The sequence below is a fragment of the Pinus tabuliformis genome, chromosome 8, assembly GCF_031772625.1.
Source record: "Pinus tabuliformis cultivar Carrire ecotype Pingquan chromosome 8, CPIR1, whole genome shotgun sequence".
Lineage (NCBI taxonomy): Eukaryota > Viridiplantae > Streptophyta > Pinopsida > Pinales > Pinaceae > Pinus > Pinus tabuliformis.
In genome coordinates, this window is record NC_142294.1 from 1,221,760,730 (window position 1) to 1,221,778,570 (window position 17,841).

The following is a 17,841-nucleotide window of genomic DNA, read 5'->3' on the forward strand; positions in this document are numbered from 1 at the left end:
GATCTCCCTTTCAGAGTCTTCTAGATAACCCCGATACCATGTTAAATTTCTAATACTAGTGAGATTTATTTTCCCAAAGGCAATTTAATTTATCCCCAACACATTATTTATTTACCCAAATAATTACTTAATCATCGAAAATTAAAACCATTGGTATTTTTAACTTCTAGAATTAAATATATTTAGCGGAAATAAACGAAAGAGATCAATCATGCATTGCAAAATAAAATCACCCACAACAATTCTCCATGATTTCATTATCTAGAAAATGTGTGTTTTTCGACCCACACAGATACAAGGAAAATACATAATCCCGGAACGTGTAACACATCTCCCTTAGGATGGATTTGGCCTAGAGTAAATTTTCCTCAAAAAATTTAGCCTCTGAATAAAATCGGCAAGGAGAAGTCAACTTAACTACTCTGCTAACAACTCGACCCGTGCCCTCCTTACGTGCCACTGATGTGCACTAGGGAAACCCTGGCCCTCTAGCAAATTGACCTCCTTCATATAAATTCAATCTCGCTCCAGCAACTTGCCCCTACAATCTCCTCCTCCACGTCCCTCATGGATTTGCGCAAACCCACTCACACTTCTTCTTTACACACTAGTCCATTGAGCCACTCACATTTAGAGAAAATTGTTTGCTCTGAATGATGACTTGCTCACTCAACTTGTGCTCTTTGCGTGTCTTCAGCTCCTTTTTAAGCTTCCTTTATTATTATTGTTGACCATTTCAGAGATCAATGATTGAGATTATTTCTAAGTCACTTTATTAATTAAATTATTTATCCTTAGAAAATAACTTAATGGTCCACAATAATTATTTTACTTTCTTAAGTTAGACTTAGGAAAGAAGTCATAAATCATCTCCACAATAATTAAAATTATTGTACTTTTCTTAAATTAGACTTAGAAAAGAAGACATAAATCACTTACTCTACCCAGCAAACACTTAGAAGATGCAAATTATGTCTTATACATGTTAAGACACCAAACCTATGTAGAAGACCTTCTCAAGCTACGACTAACTTTAACAAGAAGATGACAATTACGGTCGAAGTGCTAAATCCTTGTTGTCCTTATTTGCAAAAACATATCTAAGGACATTACTAGAGCAAGTAACATCCAACACTTATGAGGATTATGATTTTGTGGGATGAAATTTATGTGCATTTAACCAAGCATAGAGAAGTAATGCATCCATAAACACCATCCCAAGGACTAGATGAAGGAAAGTGGACATATCATATCAAATTCTTACTCTATAGGCTTATGTCAAGCTACTTATAAAAATAAGGGAGAAAGCATTAAGATCTAGAAAGCATGTTAACCATAGAGAATTTCATTATTCGCCAAGAGTATCCAATGGATATTCAACTAAACTCTAAGGGATCTGTCCTTGTTCACCCCTAGATTTGCGTCCTATAAAATTTGGAGGGTTAAATGTCATTTTGCATCATGTCGTTGGTGATTAGTGATGTATTTCAATCTTTGGTATATGAGTCGGGGTTTGGCTGTATTGCAAAGTTGCAGGGACAAGGTAATTTGCTTTATCTTATCGTATTTTGGAGATAGGCTACACAAACTTTGGTCACGATAGAGTAATTTTTAGTGTTTTGAGGTACAAGTTCCTGAATGTCGGTTTTGAGAACATCTTTGGATTCTCCTTGAGAATTTGAGCCTAATAAGTATTATATCTGGGGGTATCTTAAGAGTTCCTATTTTTAGCAATTGTTGGACATGAGCGACACTTGGCAGTCCCATAATGCAACATGTGGCAACCTTCCTATTAGGAGACATGGTGTTTTTCGAGAAGACATTTGGCATATTAAGGTGCACACATGTTAATGTGATTAGGATGCATGCATGAAGTTAAAATGGGACAACTTTAGTGCATGCATTTGTTGCAAGGAAAGGTGGTAGTTGGTGATAATCTCGAGGAAGATTCTCTTAGTGAACTAAGTCTTATACCAAGTTAACTGTAGCATGTGCATTTAACTCACTCTCCTTTTCTATGTTAATTTGGGATATCCCCACTACATAAAATTTTGCTAAGAGTATTCCATTTTTGTATTTTTGACATTTTGATGATTTAGTGACTTACAAAAAACAGTTTGAGTAGACCCCACTTGATTTTTAGAGAAAAAGGGAAAAATAGTTTGCTAGTGAAATGTGGGGGCCACAAGAAAGGGGGTTCGAACCACATGAAGAATTCACACTAAAGGTGAGAGGAGAGAAAGAAAGGAGGTGTGAGCGAGTGGAGATTAGGGCCCACAAATGGAGAAGAGACCAACACTTATAAATATCACAAGGAGGCTCTCATTCTTCATTTTTTTGCCTATCTATCTGGTTTTGCTACTACAACGCCTTTCAAAATTTTGGCTTGCATCCAAATTTGAGAGCCTACTTTGACTTTGCATGCTTTCGTCGCAAGTATTTGGAGTCGTTACATGTGTTTTCAGTCAGTGTTCTTGTCACTTTTCAAGGAAAATCAAAGTGTCGTCTTTTAGCATAAGCAAGCGTCACATATCACATATATGTGGTTCTGGCTTGTTTCAAAGGATGATCTTTGTGTTAATGAGTTATTCTTACGATGTAAGCATGTATCACACTCATTTCCAATGGTTCAAGCTATGTCGCACAAATGTTGTCATTGTGGTCGCAAATTGTACCTTTAGTGTCACACTTGGGGTAAACTGTCGCAATGTCGTCGCATTGAGGAAAGTATGTTGTTCATGTGTTTTGGGTGATCTATGTTGTGTTGTCGAGTATTCTAAGTGTGTGATCATACTCAAGTCTTATCACTGTTCATTTTCATTTCTCTGATCCAACACTTAGTGAAATTTGGAGAACTTCTCGACCTCAAGCCTCAGCTTTGCCTCTTGGCACTGCACAATACATAGTCTCGACCTCCCAGAACTGTGCACTGCACAATCACATTGCTCAGTCCTGACCCTTGAGCTCTAGATCTGCCCAATCCTTGCCCTCAACTAGCCTCCTCTACGCATTGCACAATCTCAAGCATCAAGCCTTAGCCTTGAGCTCTTGAACCGTGCAACTGTGCAATCCCTCAATCTCTGTCCCTTCGAAACTATGTAGTGGGCAATCTCAAGCCTGAAGCCCTCAGCCTGACCTCTTGAGCCCCTCAATTGTGCAGATGACAACCCCTGGCCTACCTGAACTGCACAGATGACAATCCATGGCCTATCTGAACTGTGCATTGCGCAATCTTAAGGCTTTGTCCTGGACCCTGACCTTCTGAGTTGCACAACTATCCAATCATTGAGTCTGTCTCCCAGCTTATCACTCGGTTCCAACTCAGTCAGTGGTTATCATGAAGCATATTAGACTAGGGATTTATCAGAGTGATGTCGTCTTGTCATGAGTGGATTTCAGTTTCAGGTTTTCTATCATGTTATGATAGGATGATGATGAAGGAGATGGAGAAGGAGACCCTACTAGAAGACAAACTAACAAGTTGACCAATGAAGAGAAGATAAAGGGACATCAGTTTGTGACGACTATTGGAGATCAAGTTTACGTTGAAGACTCCTTATCTTCAAGCCATACAGAGGAAGAAGAAGACCATGTTCCATTTCTCAAGAAGACCCAAAGAAAGCAACAACAAAGAGTGGCTTGACATGACCATGTCATCATATAGTTCATGTCACCAGTGTCATGTCATGTCGTGAGTCATTTTGCGCCACATCATTTTGTGGATTATGTAAATTTTATATTGGAAAAATGTAATGTAAAGTGGAAGTCCAAGATTATCCATGTAATGTGAAAATTCATGTGGGAGTTGAAAGGTCATAGGGAAGTGAAACAGTGATAGGGGTAGTCCAAGAGTTATAAGGGAGGTGAATGATCACCCATTTGTTATATATATGCCCTCATTGCTCATGTAAAGGAATTTTCACCTTGTTTCCTCCTACCAAGCATTAGAGAGGAAGACAGTCCTTTTGGACGAGCATGTGGTCGCTCTAATGATCCATTATTGGAGCTAGTGTGTTCATCGTCTTAATGTATCTTGGAACTTTAACTTAATTCAGAAGCCTGTTGAGCTACAGTTTCATGCGTATGTCGTAAATATTGTAAGACTAATCTTTGAGTGTTTGCGATATCCGTTGTTTTCATTTGTACTAAGGAAATTGAATTATTTTGGTGGCTTTGGTATTTATCTTGTTGAAGGTGTGTTGTATTTGTTTCAAGAATTGTTGCGTTTGTGTGAACTATTTTGCCTGTTGATAGACAATTCATTCTTATGTATATGCTCATGTGTCTTTTCTAGACTAGTACTATTACTTGTCTTCAAAAGGTTCACTTTTCTTTCCCTTTCGGCAGAAGAACTTTGATATGTTCCACAATTGAATATCCACAAGGCATACTCACTTGCTAATCCAAAATTACCAATGTATTACTCTCTTGTGCTGAATATTGAAGCCAAGGCATATCTTTAAGAATATGTCAATGTATTACTCTCTTGTGCTGAGTATTGAAGCCAAGGCATATCTTTAAGAATATATGTCTGCTGGGCCTTAATTCCAGAAGGGCTCCCACACAAAATGGTGCGAAGTCTAATTGGGACTTTTCGTCGGTGAGACCCCCTTGTATGTTGGCGGCATCCAACACTGTCAACACTATCTCATGAGATCGAATTCTCTTGGAGATTTTGAACACAAGAACAGAAGTGCTGCTTAACACATGAATTCCAAGCAGAAATTCCACCCTCATTTCGGAGAACCTTGAGTGTCTCCCTAGTGAGGAATTTGGGAGTCCAATTCAGGGCTTCGCTTGAGCTGATTGCAGAAGCTTCACCCAATTTTGCGTGTTCTCTTGGGCATAGAAGGCAGTTAGCAACTTTTTTTGATTGGAGATTCCAGGCATTTGTGGGAGTATTTTCCTTGGTTGGATGTAGAGATTGGTACCTTTTTGTAGCGCTGAAGTGGAGAGTGTTTACTGGGCCAAATTTTTCTATTTTTTGGGGTGCACAAAGGCTGTGCAGGGGTTGGAGGAACGGAGATTGCAAGAGTTGGGGCCTTAAGAAGTGAGTTGTAAATAATCATAAATGCTATCACGGACATGGAAATTGCAAAGATAAATTACAAGCTTGAGTTGTGTCATGAAGTTATGAGTTTTGATCTATGGACTTGGTCAATGACTATGAGGTTCACCAAACCTCAATTTTTTTTCAAGATTTGCCAAAATTCAAACCTCACGGTTAAAGTTCGACGAACCTTGTGACATAACCTTGAGCCATAAACCCTCTCTTCACTGCACATGTGTTAAAACATTTTATTCATATCAGCTTTGAAAGAAGCAACGTGTTAAAAAGAATTTTGGTGGGACCCGTTACCTGAAATTAAATCTAGCTTTTTGGGTAATTGAGGACCAACGAATAGACTAGCCATAAATGAAGGTGAATCGTTCAACCTTATCATTCTTTTCTATCTTGTTAGTCTCTGACATTTTAATTGGAGACCTGAAAACATCGTTCACTCAGCGCTGCGCTGTGTTTTGATTTTCTAATCACTTACAGGTGCTTTCTTTCTCACTGTCCAATCACACCCTTATTAGCTGTTTCTTCGTGGAAAATTCTTCAAGCAATTTGATCTAGCCTTAACTTGTTTTCTTGGTAGTTTTGTGGTAGGGAAAATATATTTTATGATTGTTGTTCACCGATTTTAAATTTGCAGATTTGAAGGTCATGTTGAGAAATCTAGGAACAGTTAGATTAGATGATTTCTCTTACTTTGATTACTGATTGTGATATATTTTAAACTTAATTTGATTAGCTTTTTCTTTCACTTAGTATTATTATGTTCTTATCATCAAACAACTACCAAACCATAAAGAACAATGAGACAAGAGGACATAAGAACTATTCTCTTCTTATACAACTTCAAATGACAAATTCTAAGACCTTGATCCTTAACCAAAACTCCTCCAAGATCAAGTCAACCTTTTTCTCTTATAGCAAAGTCAAAACAATTTAGTCTTGCCTTGTAGCAAGTGCAATCCCTCCTTTGACCTAGACTTCAGACCTGCAACCTTTGACTGCAATTTTGACCTGCAATTCTCAGCCCCTGCTGCAGAAACCATAGATGGCACGTGTAAGATTTTCTGATGTTTTTGTCATCCTCTTTCTGTCACTTGAGATGACTTCTTCTTCTTGTCAATTTGGCTTGCAAGGGAGACTTCTTTTAACCCAAGACTCAGCTTCTTTCGATAACTGCAATCTGAACTTGCTGCAACTTAAATGTGCCCTAGCTCTCCTTCGCACGTGTGAGAATGATGGCCCAAAACCAGTCCTCAAAACTCGATTTCTTCTTCTTTAGAATTCTCTTCTTCTTCGCTGATTTATGTTTCCTTCTCTTCACTTGATCGAACTTGTTTTGAGCTGCTTGGATTCCCCCAAATGTGATCGACTTCCCTCTTATATATAAGCTTCTAGAGAGCCTCATTAGGCCGACATGTCATCTGTAGGAGGCAACTTCACTGTTTGATAGGTCGACTTGTTTCTTGCACCTTGATAAGGCCTTGGAGGGCCTTTGACTCTAGTTTTGACTCAAATAACTTTCTCTTTACAATATGTAACATGCCGAAAAGGGTCTTCCATAGATGACACTGATTCAGTTGACTTGTAGACTCCTAGAATAACTCAATGGGTGCTTGACCTATAAATAATTTTCCCTTGAATATGAAACCCATGCCTCAAGAATAATAGTAATAAATCTATTTTTCTCTTTACATTAAATACATAAAATCATGATTACATATGTCATTATGAAGACTGAACCTAGTTACATATTTCAACAGGTCAAAGTACAACAATCCAGGGACACCCCCTTGGGATTGGCATGCACTAATCCAAAAGGAGAAGAGGATCTATAGTGATTGTACAAGGCAGATTTCTTCTAAAGTTTGCAGCTGAAATTTATCCATTTGATTTAAATTTCTACCATTTTCGAGATGTAGCGTCGGGTGCAAACACTCCTCAATTCCAACCATACATCAAATGGAGAGATTAAAGACTTGTATAGGTTTCAACTCTATCTCTACAATAAAGAAGAAATTGTTTCATAGATACATTCGTTCTCTGAGGAAATGCCAATAAGATATTACATTTCAAACTTATTCAACAACTGTCTTTGTAAAAGTAGCAATAAGTTGTTGAGATGGGCATCCTTCAACAAGAATCAATGAAATATGGTATGAAATAATAGAATAATTCTTTCATGTAACCAATTCCACGAGGCAAGTCAACCTTAGTAAACACACAGGAGTTGTTTATGCAACAACGACCAAAAATATCCCAATAAGGTATGATGCCTCCTCTAGATGAGTGATGGACCATTTCATTGTCTCACATGACTTCCCAATTCTCCTTGAAGCAAATCAATCCACAAACTAGATCCTCAAGATGTGTGTCAACGTGCTGCTTGAAAGGGTGGGTGAGTTCCCAAATTAGATGTGTGCCAACAATGATGCAAGTGCCTCAAATGTGGCATGTGTGGCTCCAACGAAATTTGAAAATCCTCCAAGTGAAAGTGCTACTCAAGAATATCTCAATAATCTTGCCAAATAAATAACTCAAACCATATGGTTGGCCTCCAAGGGCAGGTTTTTCTATGAAGTGCATTGAAAAGTGTACAAAGGCTATATGTGGCACATGCAAACATCCCATTTAGTAACAACACCAACAGGGTAGAAGACCAAGTAAACATCCTCCATAGGTGGACGCCTTCACCAATGAAAATCTGCGCAAAGTAACCTCTTCAAGTGGACATGCTCTTCCTCATTATGAAAAGGAGTGTAGAAAGGCCTCAAGAGTTGGGGCACTCACGTTGTGGCATAGAGAAGTGTGCACTAGGTTGTCCAAGTTCAAGCTCCAAAATGTAACCACCCTCAAAATATGCGTAATGAACCCTTTGATGGCATGTGTGGCATCGTTAAGGGGACGTCCTTCCATGGTTGACCAAAGCAAATGTCAGGAATCAAGATGCCAAAAATGAGTGAACTAGAATAATATTAGGTAAATCTTTGTAGGATACTAACAGGATGCTCCAGATAGTAAAAATCTCCAAGTCTTCTTCTCCAAAAGCCAACAACTCATGGGAACAGCACTACAAGTGGTTCATAGTTGTTATAAGCATCTTCTTGTGACAAACCAAGCCCCATAAGCAAGGTTTCTCATACCACGGGGCTCAAGCCAAGCTAAACCTTTCGAAACAAACTCAAAAAGATTGGAACAATGTGAAAAAGGAGTTTATAGTATTATATTCAAAGCACTCCGCAAGCATGCGATGCCAACTTTTCGAAGATGCAATCCATACTTGAAATAAACCCCAAATCACTAGAGTGCTCCACAAGAGCCATATCTCATCATATAATATCAATGCAATGAATATATATCAATACAAAAGTGCAAGGAATAATACCATGATGTCAAGATAACTCATCTGAGGCAAGCTGCATGCATCATCATGAAATATCCACTTAACAAGATGATGCTTCAAGAAAAGGCATGTTTTTTGAATAGTACCAATAGATAGGCCATCAATCATGACTATTCGAGAAAAAAAGTGAGTCTCCTCTTATCGAAACATCATCAACGGAAGCAGTCAAAGCATCGTCTCCAAGCAAAAGTTGAAAGTGTGTACCCATAATCCATGAGAATCTCCATATATATCCTGCTGAAAATCATATCTTGTGATGAAAATCACAGTGGTTATGATCATGACATCACCGATTAGATGATGGTTATTACTGCTCTAATTGTATGAATGCATGATTTTTTTTTGTTTGGTTCGTCTGGTGAGACATGTCTGGGGATTGAACTTCTGATCACATTGATACACAAGGGCTTGCCAACATGTTTTTTGCCAATTGTACTACCACCTGCAGACTGTATGAATGCATGATTAATTACTCGTAAAAAAAAGTCCATTATTTTAACACTTTATAAATATTTTTGATAGGGTACCCTACATTAGGGTTTGTAATGTCACCTGAAATGTTCTTTATATAGGAAAGATGAAGAAAATAAAAAAATATGCTTCATTTTTATTATTGTGAAATAATAAAAATATGCTTCATTCACTGAAATTCATTCTATTGAAATGGATCAATCTACACTAGAGAAATTTTCTAACTTGTGATAAATAATTCTTTTCTTACTAGTGCAAATATATTCTTGGGACAGTCTTATTTTGTGTTTTCAATGCTTTCATATATATATTCATGAGTCCAAATGCACTAATCCTAAACCACATCTTATTTGGTCAAAGTGGAGATTCTAGGTGCTTCCGTATAGTCCATGATCATCTCTGCTGTTTCAATCTGCAGAAGATGCCAACTTTTAGACAAACATTTGCCATTGTTTGGAAATCAAAGGTGATAATAAAAATTAAGTTGTCAGGGCCTGAACCTTTATTGGTTAGCTTTTGGTTTTTTGTTTTTTAAATGAATTTTCATGGGTCCAAATGGACTAAACGTAAATTACTACTTATTTGGTCAATGTAGTGCTTGTAGGTGTAACCCTATAGGCCTGTGGTTATCTCTGCTGGTTCAATGCGTAGAAGATGTCACTCTTGGGCAAACAATTTTACATTGTTCAAAAATTAAAAGTAATAATAGAAATTATTTTTTCAGGGTCTGAACCCTTATTGGTTAGATTTAGTGGAGTAAGGAATTTGAACAATTAGCTTTTCATTTCAGTTGAGAGTTTCTGGTGGCATCTATTGCATTTCCTGTTGACATTGGAACGCTTTTGGTGTAGTTTTTAAACCCGTGCATATAGTACATTATTTGAATTATAACCCTGTTTTTCATATTGTCAATTGCAAGATGATAAAGGCTAACACAAATCGTTAAGGTTACTTTTGTTTCTCACTTTTTTTTTCATGCTGTCTATGGATTTTGTTTAATTATTGTTTTACAAAAATGACATTCCTTGATATTAATGATTACGAAAACAAGTAAATGAAATGCAGAACTTTTTTTTTAATTAATTAACAATGTGGAGATTTTGCAGTTGCAACATATCAATGACCAAGTAGTTAATGTGCGTTCCTTTTGTCCGCGGCATGGAAATTTGTCACTTATGCGAACTGCAATTGATGAGAAAGCATATGCAGATGCAAAGGAGCTGAAATATGAAGTGGATAAGGCTGAAGAAAGCAGTTATGGTTCAGGTCTTCGCTGTCTCCCAACAATCCTAGATTCTGATCAAATTGACTCATCTGGATTGGGCCATAGTGTCAATGGAGAATTGCAGTATGGCAATTCGCAGAGCAATGGTATTGACCACGGATTCCCTGAAAAAGAATTGAACATTAATGATGCATCTAATATTGCAAAAGAGGACTCTCTTCCAAAAAGGCGAAGAAGAAGAAACTTAAGACATAGATTTCAATCAGCAGTTAGACAGAGACTGAGCAGGTGCAAAACTCTCAGCAGAAATAAGATGCTTATTTTAGATAATGGCAGTCATAAAGTCTTAAATTCCCAGAAACATGAGAATGAGAAGATTTTATATTTAACTGATATTAATCGGAAGCGGAAGGGACGACAGTTATTAAAGTACATGAGAAATAGAGGTGTCAACATAGGTCTGGTTGGAGGGGCCGTGCCAGATAATTTTGATGTCACTGTTGATGAGAGCAATCAGTTAATTAAGCTTGAAGAGGTGATGAAGGCAAAAATTGGACCATCTTTTTTTGTACGTGAAGTCTATTCTTACTGGCTCAGTAAACGTGCTAAGAAGAAAGGACCACTCCTACAAAAATTCCAGCAGGTGTGGTTCAGTTCAGACTTTCAATTTCTGTTCCTAAGATAAAAGTGTGCTTGTATTTCCACCTCCGGATAATGTTATATTTTGTTAATTGAAAATAACTGATGTTAATTTAATAAATATGGTTATTGCTTTTCATTAAATGCACATGCATGCCAATAATATCGTGAGATGCCTGAAGTTCTTTTTCAGAGACTGACTGTTATCTAATATCTATGTTTTAAGTGTAAAGTCACTTCAAATTTGTTAAGTAGAAATTTTAGTAACTGGAAGCTTCTGTGTTCTCATCTCCTCTGGAGTATACATTTGCATTTTTCATTCATTTCAGCTTCGTCAGTCATAGATGACAAAGCAAACATTTGAGTTCTCTTTTTTTCCTTTTGATTGATTTTAAGTGATGTCTATCATGCAAGGTGCTCCATGTATAAATTTTTGAGGTTTTCTGTAGAATGAGAATAAAAATCTTCATTGCATTACATCTTGTAAGTTACGTGGTTATGTAAGTTTAGCCCACAGTAAGCAACAATCAGTGCTTAGTGGCTAGAGTGTGTACACACTCTTGAGTCTAGTCTCATGGACCAGTCTCCCAAATTCCTTCTTTACGACATTTTATGTAGGTAGGAAAATATATTTTAACAAACTAAGCAATCTTCTTAGACTCTACAAAGGAATTGGTTAATCACCCATCTTATGGATACCTCCATTGTGAGGAAAGAATATGGTCATCATCAATCCTTCCTATTAATTGCCCCTCCTATGTATCTTGCTTTAGTAAATTTGAAAATTGCATTTCATCAAGTGCACATGTATCACAATAATGTCATGACATGTAACTAAGTTCTATTGCTGCATCCTAATAAGATCTTATTTTTAGTCAATAATAATTTATGTTGAGAGGGTGATCATAGATAAGTGAGGTTGTTGCTGTTGATTTTTGATAGGATCTTCTAAAATGATAATTACTTCTTGTTGAATTTGTAACTATGGTTATTCTTCATAATGTACTTTTGGTCACTTGATGTAATGATATTTATCATTGTAAAGCATATTTATAAATGCTTGAGTCAAAGGAAAATTTATTTTGAGTCAAAGTCCCATTGCGACTTTTAAAAGATGTAAATTTGAATTTTTGAAATGAGCTCCAAAAAGTGACAAGTTGGCTTCCCTCCAAGTGAAGTCGGTCCTGGCCAAGCGACACGTCCATTCACCGTAGACAGACCACTATATAAAGACAACACGAGCTCCTCATTTGGGAAATTCACATTTCTCTCTCAAGACAGTGTCTGGGCAAGTGAGCAAAGGACAAGAAGGACAAAGAAGGACAAAGAAGAAGGTCAAATTTTCTCTCTCCTCTCTCTCTAGCAACTCGCACGTGTGAAGGAATCTCTCTCTATGATTCACATTTTTCTAGGGCAATTGTTGCAGGGGGTTGAAATTTGCTGAGTTACTAGGGCAATTGTTGTAGGGTTGAAATTTTGGGCAACTGGTTATTTTAGGAGGGCCGAAATTCTGGAAGTGCAGGATCAAGACCAAAGTGCAAGATCAGTTTGGGTGACTTGACTTCGAGGAGAAGACCAGGTTTGACCATAGGTCTAGGTGTGTCTCTCATTGAACAAGAATAATTTCTCTATTGAAAGGGTTGTTGGGGTTTTCCCCGTAGTGGGTTTTCCTAGGGTAAATCTTGTCTCCCTTTTGTGCATTGTGATATCTACACTTTACTGTGCTTTATTGTTGAATTTCTGAAGTATAATTGCTTAATGATATATGGAATAAGTTAAAAATAAGATCTACATCAAAATTTTAGAAATATAGTCCTAACCCTAATTGCACTAGAAAATCAACATGGTATTAGAGCTTTGGTGAAGAAAGGAAGAAACATTAAGATCACTTCGGAAAAACCCTAGAAAGCAATCTATTCAAGTTCTTTAGCAAATTGGTTTTGATGGCTACATCTATGAAATCTGAGAACAAGCTAGAGGGAGCATCAAACTTCAGAGCATGGAAAGCTAGAATAGACATTCTTCTTGCCAAGAGCAAGGTTTTGGATATCGTTACAGGGAAGGTTATTGAACCAAAAGATGATGCAGGAAAAGCGAAGTTCAAGGAAGATGGCATGAATGCTACGAGCATCATAATAGACTGCACTAGGGATTATTTGGTTCCCTACATTGCAAATCATGGTACCTCCAAGAAGATGTATGATGCCTCAATAAATCTCTACACTATCAAGAATGTTGGTCAGTGCATGAGTTTAAAGAATGAGCTTCGAGGTACAAGGATGACTAATGGCGACACTGTTGCTTTATACTTCGTGAGGATTTCACAAATAAGAGATCGAATTCAAGCCATTAGAGAATCAATTCCCGATCAAGAACTTGTGATAACAACACTCAATGGTCTCCCTAGATCATGGGATGCAGTTGCAACATATATAAGCAATTGGAAATAAGCTCCTTCATTTGAACAATTATGGACATCCTGTGCTCAAGAAGAAGCAAGATTGATGATTAGAGATCATCAAGATGAAGAAGTTTACGGCCTTGCAACTTGTTTCAAGAACAAAGAAAGGAAGAAGTTTGGACCTCAACATAAGAAGTTAAGAAAATGATCTTCTTCCTCTAAGAAGAAGTAAGACTTATCAAAGATAGAATGCTATGGTTGTCAAGAATATAGACATTTTAAGGTAGATTGTCCTAATATGGCTAACAAGAAAAGAAAAGGTAATCAACATGCTTCTGCTATTGAAGTTGAAGAAGATGAAAAACCGTAGAAGTCCAGAAGTGAAAAAGATTTCTTCTACTATTTTGTTTTGATAGGTTCCTTTGCGAATGATGACGGCATGTGGCTGGTAGATTGTGGAGCATCAAGACACATGACTGGAGAGCATGAGAATCTTTCAAGCATTACAAAAATAGAATTGGGAGACAATAATAACTATGTCGTCAAAGGAGTTGGAAAGGCATCCATAGAGCTAGAATCTGGTAACAACGTTCATCTCAACAATGTCCTTTATGTACTAGTTTTGAAAAAGAATCTTGTCTCTGTTTCTTGTTTAGAAGATAAAGGAGATAGGGTTGCTTTTGTGGATGGAAAAGTACTTGCGTAGTCAAAGGGCTTTAGTATAGATGATGCTAGGGTTATTGGGATTCATGATGGAACACTGTATAGACTTGTGAGTCAACCAGATCAAGCATTTTTACATGATGAAATAGATTCAAGTGAGTTATGGCACTGAAGGTATGGGCATCTTATTTTTAGAGCATTGTCTGAATTAAGTGCAATAGTGTCAGGGGTTTTTGAACTACAGATAAAGAAATATGGTGTATGCAAAGGTTGTGCTCTTGGGAAGAACATCAAGAAACCATTTCCAAATAGTGACAACAGATCTAAGGAAGCTTTGTACCTGATCCATTTTGATGTATGTGGTTTGATGCTCGTAAAATAACTTGGTTGTTCGTTGTACTATGTGACATTCATTGAATGACTTTTCCCGTAACACATGGATATATCTAATGAAGACAAAAGATAAGGTATTCGACAAGTTTTAGGAATTCAAAGTTGAAGTGGAAAACTTGACAGGTAAAAAGAACATGATACTGAGATTTGACGATGGAGGAGAATACACCTCAAAAGAGCTTGTTGCTTTCTACAAGTAGGTTGGGATTAAGAGGGAGATAATTGTCCCCTATAATCCACATCAGAATGATGTAGTAGAACGAAAGAACCAAACCACTGAAGAATCTGTCAAGGCCATGATGCATGACTTGGACTTGCCATTGTTCTTATGGGGCGAAGCATCACGAACAACTATGTACATTCAAAATCGAAGTCCTCATAGAGTTCTGGAAGGTATGACTCCTGAAGAAGCCTTCTTTAAAAGGAAGCCAGAGGTCGGGCACATGAGAATCTTTGGTTGTCCTGTATATATTCATGTTCCTAAGGATAAGTTGAACAAGCTTGAGCCTTCAAGAAAGAAAGGCATATTTGTTGGATATTGTGAATCTTCAAAAGCTTATAAAATATACATTCTAGAGCAACGATGGATTGAGGTCAACCGAGATGTCACTTTTGATGAAAAATTGGCATATTGGGGGTCTAAGGAAGTCTTTGTAGATTCCTTGGAAGAAGTACAGTAGAAGGCCTCAAGAGAAGAGCATTCAAGTTCTACAAAATGTACCGAAAGGTCAGAAGTGCCTCAAGATCCAACAAAACTAGTCATCGTTCCAGAGATCAAGAGGAGACCAGCATGGCTTAGATCCACATTGGAAGAGGCAAGAGGACATGTGTTTCTTGATGCCACATCTAGAGAGGTGATGAAACCGAAGAGGTTCTCTAGCTATGCAACTCTCATGACAAAACTTGTTGACAAAGAACTTTCCACGAGTGAAGAAGCAACTGGCCAGCAAGTGTGGAAGGAAGCTATGAATGAGGAATACCAATCTCATGAAGAATGATGTCTAGGAGATTGTGCCAATGCCTAAGGGGAAGTCAGTCGTGACTTCCAAGTGGATATACAAGATTAAGCATGTTGTAGATGGGAGTATCGATATATATAAGGCATGATTCGTGGCTTGAGGGTTCTCCCAAAAAGTGGGAGAAGATTATCATAAGACTTTTGTTCTAGTTTCCATGTACACCTCCATTATATCCATCATTTCACTTGCTGCTTCTATGGGATGGGAATTTCACCAGATGGATGTAAAGACTTCCTTCCTCAATGGAGTAATTGAGGAAGAGAGCAACCTCAAGGATTTGGGGTATATGGAACAAAATCTCATGTTTGTAAGTTGAAGAAAGCCTTGTATGGACACAAGCAAGCTCTAAGAGCTTGGCATGCTTGTATCGACAACTATCTGACAACACTGGGATTTAGCACAAGCAAAGTCGATCCAAACCTTTACTTTAAGGTTGTAAAGAATGCACCTATGATGCTACTATTATATGTTGACGACTTTTTTTTTGACAAGTGCCCAACCTCTTATCATTCAGTGCAAGAAGCAGTTGGCTTCTAAGTTCGATATGAAGGATCTAGGGTTGATTGACTATTTCTTGGGATTAGAAGTATGGAAGAAACCTGACAAAGTCTTCCTTGGTCAAGGAAAGTATGTAATAGAGATCCTTCAGAGATTCGGTATGATGGATTGCAAATCCATGGCAACTCCTGTGGTGACTAACTTGAGGAAGTTAAGAGGTTCCGACTCCAGATTGGTAGATCCATCTATGTACCGACAACTAATTGGTATGTTGATGTATTTGGTTAACACCAGGCTGCACATCTGCTTTGTTGTGAACATCTTAAGCCAATTCCAAGTAGGACCAAGACACAAGTTGTTGGAGAATGTAGTAGGGCAACTATTTAAACTTTTTTCCTCATCCTTAATAATTGCTTGTGATCTTTAGTTAGATTCTTCTTATTCTTTCTTAGATTCTCTTCACCAAACAATTATCAAGAGCATAAAACATAAAGACAATGACACAAGAAGTAGGCTCCAAGCCAAGGAAAATCCCCTCCAAGGGGAAAACCCAGTAAGAATCTCTTCTCTTCTTAGAGAATCAATTCAAATGAGAAAACTGAGACATAAATACCAAAGTCAAGACCTCCTCCAAGCACCAAGTCAATTCTCCAAGAAATCCTTCCTCAAGCTGGTCAAATCCTTTAAGGTCAGCGAGAGTCAAACCTTCCTTGAACTGCTTTAATGGCATTATTGGGTCCTCTACTTTAGAACTGCAACTTCGGTCCCTTGTAGACAACAAAAATCCTAACTGTCTTGCATGTATCAACCTTCTAAGAGATTCTTCCTCAAGCAAATCAAGGTCTTCAAAGTCAACAAAAGTCAAACTAGTTGAAATCAAAGTTTTGGCCCTCAATATTAGACCTGCAACTCGGACCTGCAGTTTTCGATCTTCCAGCCGCTACAGGAACCCTAATTCTAAGTACGTGTGAGAGAAAATAGTCACAAACTTCAAATTTTTTATTCCTTCTTGAAATGCTTCCTTCTCCTAGACCTTCACTCTTTCTTTTCTCCTTTCTTCTTGCTTGAGATTGAATTGCAGAAATGTATGTCAATTAGGTCAAAGTCCCTTTTGCTGAGAAATCTAGGGCAGTATGTAGTTAAGGTTTCTGTTATGATTGCTCTTAAACTTTGACAAGTTCATGTGAATTATATGAGTTATTCATATTATTATCATGTTTTGTTCATCATCAAGACAAATGCCAAACAAGAAGATCCCAAAGACAAAGAGAACACCAGAGATAAGCTCCAAGCCAGGGAAAAGCCCTTCAATAGGGAAGAATCCCAAAGAACCCTCTTCTTAACATTTCAAAGAAGACTTCCAAGACCATAGGCCTAAGACCAACTCACCAAGACCAGGTCAACCATTAACAAGTAGATATGCTCCTCAAATGAAGTCTGCAATCTTCTTTTGCAAAACTCGAGCCTGTGGTAACCATAGATATAAAAAAAACTTTGCATATGAGAGCTAGACAAGAGAGGGACTCCAGAAATCAACAAAATTTTCCTTCTTCCTTCGCAGGTCTTCTAGTCCTCTTCTAGGACTCTCACATCTTTCTTAGTTGTAGATGAATGAATGCCAAGTGTGTGTTCTCAAGTGAGGTTGAAGTCCTTTTATAGGTTTCTCAAATGTTGGAAGGTCCTCTTCTTGGTTGACATCAAGGGGCTGCTATTATGAATATAATTTATATAAAAATAATGTAAATATAGTAATGATTAATTAGTACATTAATTAGTGATTAGTATCAAAGAGGCATGTCTCTAAGGACATGAATATTCGTGAAAGGGTATATATATATATATATATATATATATATATATATATATATATATATATATATATATATATATATATATGGGACCCTCATTTGTAATCATCTCACTTGTATTCAAATATTCTTATCTAATATATTATTTGTTCCATGATGGACATTCTGATATACCAGATATTCTGAGTATTCTGTTGCTCATATGAACTTTGTTCGTTACATTGGTATCAAAGAATTCCTCTTTGTTTGTTTGTATCAACAA

General features: G+C 37.3%; 1 protein-coding gene across 3 annotated transcripts in view; it reads left to right on the forward strand.

Annotated features, from left to right (window-relative positions):
* LOC149239795 (uncharacterized) overlaps positions 1-17,841 on the forward strand; it is a 210,514-nt gene that overhangs the window by 172,514 nt on the left and 20,159 nt on the right. For 2 of the 3 annotated variants that reach the window (XM_089373537.1, XM_089373536.1), the window contains exon 8: positions 10,040-10,801. In XM_089373537.1, the coding sequence (XP_089229663.1) occupies positions 10,040-10,801 (762 nt within the window). Of the gene's footprint in view, positions 1-10,039; positions 10,802-17,841 lie in introns of those variants that run through there. The other variant, XM_089373538.1, reaches the window with a different exon arrangement.